We start from the raw sequence: 4,496 nt of genomic DNA on the forward strand, positions 1-4,496 counted from the left end.
GCACGTTGGCTGGGCTCCACTCTCGGCTCTTTTCCTCTCTGCAGCTGGGCTTCTCCTCCTGTGGCCCGTGGGAGGAAGCCATCACCTTGCGATCTGAGAGCCTGGGTCCACAGAGGGTGCGCTGGGCAGGGTCCCACCGCCTGCTGTGCCCGCGGGGCCCAGAGGTGTGCTCTGCAGTGGGGCAGATGTGCTGCTGGGGCTCCGAGACCCAGTGCTCCTCCTGCACCAACACCGGCTTCTCTGCAGAGGGCATTTGGCCCAGCTACTGCTGCCTCACCTCCCCCCCCACCCCGGGAACAGGCCACTCTCTCATTTCCAAACTGGAGAGCATCAGCTCCGTGCTGCTAAATCCCCAAAATCCCATCGCATCCAGCAGCTATTCCCATGCAACTGGAATCTCCCAAGTCATTCTGCACCAGCTGCAGTCAGGAATCAAGGTAAAGCACTGTTCCCAACTGGTTTATTTCATAAAAGCTTTATTTTAAAATTAGAAATTGATAGCAGTTTTGGAAGAGGCAGAATTTTGGGTGGTATCTAAAACGCCAGCTCCCAGGCATTTGGGTGGTGTCTAAAATCACTGTTCCGTGAGGCTGGCATGGTCCCAAGTGCTGGCAGCTCGTTTTGGTGCAGGGCCTGAGCGGAGCATGGGAAGTGTCCCTGTCCCCATCCGTCGGGTAGTTTGTTCCTAGAGAGTGAATGGTTCTGGTTCCTCTGACCTGTTCTCCCATAACTGACTGCACAGAGCAGATTAAAAGCTGGGGAAAGGCCAGTGGTGCTGTGCACTGCACTGATCTTCTCTATACTGTCCCCAGGTCCCTGTTGGAAGTGATACTCCCCAGGAGTCAGATGCTGGCTCAACCAAAGCCTGCAAGGTCTGACCAGCAGAAGGATGTGCGAGAGGCTCAACAGCTCATAGCAGCAGCTCTCACGCTGCCGTAGGAATCGCCACTGAATAAAAGGCATTTTCAAAACCTTCACTGGCACCATGAGCTCTTCTGGAGGTAGGACTGAAGCTTCCGTAGCTGGCAAAGCAAGGGAGAAGTCTTTGTTGTTGTTCTCCTGCTTTGCTGCAGGGAAAAGTGTTGCACCTTAGGGGAAAGATGGACAAGGAGGTGTTGCCATCTCCTACATACACCCTCGCTCTTGTTGATGGTGAAGCTGGTCCCTACCAGCACCATTCACAGTGAAAGGAAGCTGGAAAGAAGCTGGCTCTAAAGCTTCCTTGGAAAGAAACCGCTGCTGCAATGCTGAAGGTGTTCACAGGCAGTGCTGCAGGAGTCAGCTGTGTCACGTTGTACCAAGGAGCTGAGGCACAGCCATGCTTAAAGAGGTTGTAAAACTCATTAAAATGCTGTAGGAAAGAAATATTCTTCCATGGGCTCAGAATCTTGATGTGTTGGGCATCAACAGCTGCCAGGAGAGGGGGGAGCTGCAGGTGGGTGCTGCTGGCAGGGAGACAAACCTCCCTGGCACTGCAGGTCCTCTTAGCATCGTCCCCTTGTTGTCACAGATGTCTTGGGTTTGTATTCACCCTCACCTGGGCAAGGGTAAATCAGTAAAGTGCTTTAAATCACATCACTTGCACTTGGTCCCACAGCTGCATCCTGGGGGCTGCAGGGATGAGTTCAGGAGGAGAGTGCCAGGAGGGAACACCCAGCTTCCCACTGCTCATCCCACCAGCACTGGGCTCTGCTGCTCTGCAGCCATTCCCTATGGATCTGAGCAAGATCACCAGTGACTACAAGAAAAAGCTGATCCGAGAGGCCACTGTTTTGCAGCCTGTTGATGAGAATATTTTCTCCTCTTCTGGGAAGTAGGGAATGCTGTCAGCCACCTCCTGGACAACACCCGGACGCACTTCGAGGCCTTGCTGGACCAGTTCACTGACCACGCACTGCTTCACGTGGTGGTGCTTCAGTGGGAGGAAGGGCACAACAAAATCTATGAGACTTTCATTAATGATCCCAGATTTCCAGAATCCACCTGCAAAAGCAAAGGAAGAGATGGGATTTACCTTCAGAGAGTCTCTGCACTCCCTGGGATTCAAAGAGCTGCTTTGAGTGAAGCCATAATACTCCACTGAAGGCAGATCTGCTTTAGTCTTGTACAAGGAGAGAGTTGAACCCATCAGTTGTCCCCCCTCCTTTATCCCCCAACACACTCGTTCTCCAGGAATTGGGGATTTAGCTTGACTGGTCTGAATTTAAGCTCTGCTCCCTGTGACAAGGGAAAAGCAAGGAGCACCAGGGCAGTGGGGATCAGTACATCTCTGTTCAGCGAGCGTGCTGCGTGCTGTTTGCCATCCCACAGCCACCTTGTCTCTAAAGGTGACAAGGAGAGAAAAAGAACTCTGATAAACATGGCAACAGGTCTGCTGGCTCGGAAGGCTGGGATATTCCTTCCCTTTGCCAGGAAACCTCCAGGGAATCGCAGTTCCCTTCCCTCAAAACCCCCTCGTCCCTTTCTGGCTGCCTGGGAGCTGGCAGATGGTGTCGGTGGCTGCCTGCAATGGGCCGGGCTCCCTCTGCCGGGCTCTGATCCCGCAGGAAGGGCTCCGTGCCATGGACTCACTGTGAGGGTTGTCAAACACGGCTCTGGCGATGGCCGGCTCCAGGTCCTGCAGGCTGATCTCCTCCCGGTCCCTGCGGGCTCGCCACAGATCCAGCGTCATCGCGTTGATCTGCTCCCCTCCTGCGTTGCTGCATGAGGAGGAGATGCTTGTTCAGGGTGTACCCAGGGAAAACAGTGCTACAGGACGGAGGTGGCACCTCACACCCTCCACCCTGCACGAGGGCAAGCCAGGATCTCCTGCTGCCTGCCCTAAAATGACTCCTGTAAAGGCAGCCAAGTAACAGGGACAGAAGAGCGTTTCCAGGCTCTCCGGGTCGGTATTCACAATGAAACACTGTCTCCTGGTGTCTACAGAGGCTCAGAGAAGGAAAAGCAGAACAAGTGTGTGCCCTGAAGGAGGTGTGATCTCTGCCCAAAGCAGAAGCACTGTGCTGGGAGGCCCCAGGATGCCACAGAGGAGCTTCTCTTACCTTATGAAGATGAAGATGGCTTTGCGGTAGTTGGTCCCGTACACAACCCACGAGGGTCCCAGGAAGGGCAGGATCACGTCGATCAAGCCCGGGTGCATCTTGTCCATCTCGTCAAAGAGGAAGGCTGATCGTCCACAGCGTGTCAGGTTCCCTTGGATCCAGTGCTTCAGGTTTTCCTGGGAAACATACCACGAAGCCATAGGGCAGGGAGATGCCAAGGGAGGCTTGAGCAACCCCAGAGCCAAGACCTGAGCACCAGCAGAGCTGAAGGTGCTGAAAGCTGCGTGTCCCTGCACAGCACCACCTACTCAGAGCAGGAACAGCCAGCACACCTCCTGTTATTGTGTGTTTCACACAGTGGCTGTTACTGGCTTTATTAGCCCATTGTAGATGTTTTATTCCAGATTCAAAGAAGGAGGCAGCAAACTAACGCTGGGGATTTACTCCTACAGCTCCCCATGTTCTTCTCTTTCACTGTGCATCTACAGCTCCCAGCTGCTGAGTGCTTTTAGCCGGCTCCTGTCCTGGTGGAACACCGTGACCCAGAAGAGCTCTGGCTCTTTACCATGCTGTAGTTACTTCAGTGTAGATGCCAGCCCACACAAAACACTCATGTCATCTGTGGGCATGTGTTACCCTTAACAGGAGCACTTCACCCACTATGGGGCTTGCTTTCCTGAGAGCATTTCTTCAAGGACACAATACAACAAAGAACTCCAAATGTCCAAGTGCACCAAATCCCTGCTCTGCTGAGGGTTTGCCAGGTAACCTTCAGACTTTGATTTCTTCCCCTTCTCAGCATTAAGAGACAGAGTGGCACAGTCAAGAGCCTAGGGGTGCTGTTCAGGAGCTGCTTGCTGCGTGAGGAGGGGATTACAAGCCTTAGCGATACGCAGGTTTTGACAGCTGTCAAGCTGTTTGGAAAGCAGTGGGAGAATTTTAGTGCTTTTCATCTAAGCAAAGCACTTTTGTTTGGGGTTCAAAGGGCTGTGTAAATATTTAAGGAATGAGAACGTGGTCAGGGCAAGGACTGCTGTGGGGAAGATGAAAGTGATAACTCGCTGCTGGAGTGTACCACAGTTACTAAAGGATCCTTCAGCCAGTGTGTGGAGCCACTCACTCAGGGTTTGAGAGGGTAAAACAAAGAGCTGTTATTCCGACTGTACTCCAGGAAGCAGCCCCAATGTGGCTGTACTGAGGCTCAAGATGGACATAACCAAAGAAAACCCAATCAAGTAGCAGTGTACTGGAGGCGACCCTTACCTTGTACTGCTCTATGTGCTCAGCATGGGGGAAGTGCACGATCGGAGAGAACTGGTGCACATAGGGGCTCCGGAGCCCGCCCTGGAAGAGGTGGCGGATGAGCATGGAGCTCACGAAGGTTTTGCCTGTGCCGGTCGAGCCGTGGAAGGACATCACCAGCGGCTTCACCGGGTTCTGCTCCGCCAGGAACTG

General features: G+C 53.4%; 1 protein-coding gene across 1 annotated transcript; it reads right to left on the reverse strand.

Annotated features, from left to right (window-relative positions):
• Window positions 1-1,738: 1,738 nt before the first annotated feature.
• Window positions 1,739-4,493, reverse strand: TOR2A (torsin family 2, member A; the record flags this gene model as incomplete). Its single annotated transcript, XM_010012965.1, has 4 exons — window positions 1,739-1,983; window positions 2,572-2,699; window positions 3,042-3,217; window positions 4,305-4,493. Coding segments are annotated over 4 exons (738 nt in total), but the record flags the coding sequence as incomplete, so codon positions are not given.
• Between the last annotated feature and the right edge of the window lie 3 nt (window positions 4,494-4,496).

This window comes from Nestor notabilis, unplaced genomic scaffold, assembly GCF_000696875.1.
Source record: "Nestor notabilis isolate BGI_N333 unplaced genomic scaffold, ASM69687v1 Scaffold27250, whole genome shotgun sequence".
In the NCBI taxonomy this organism is placed as follows: domain Eukaryota; kingdom Metazoa; phylum Chordata; class Aves; order Psittaciformes; family Psittacidae; genus Nestor; species Nestor notabilis.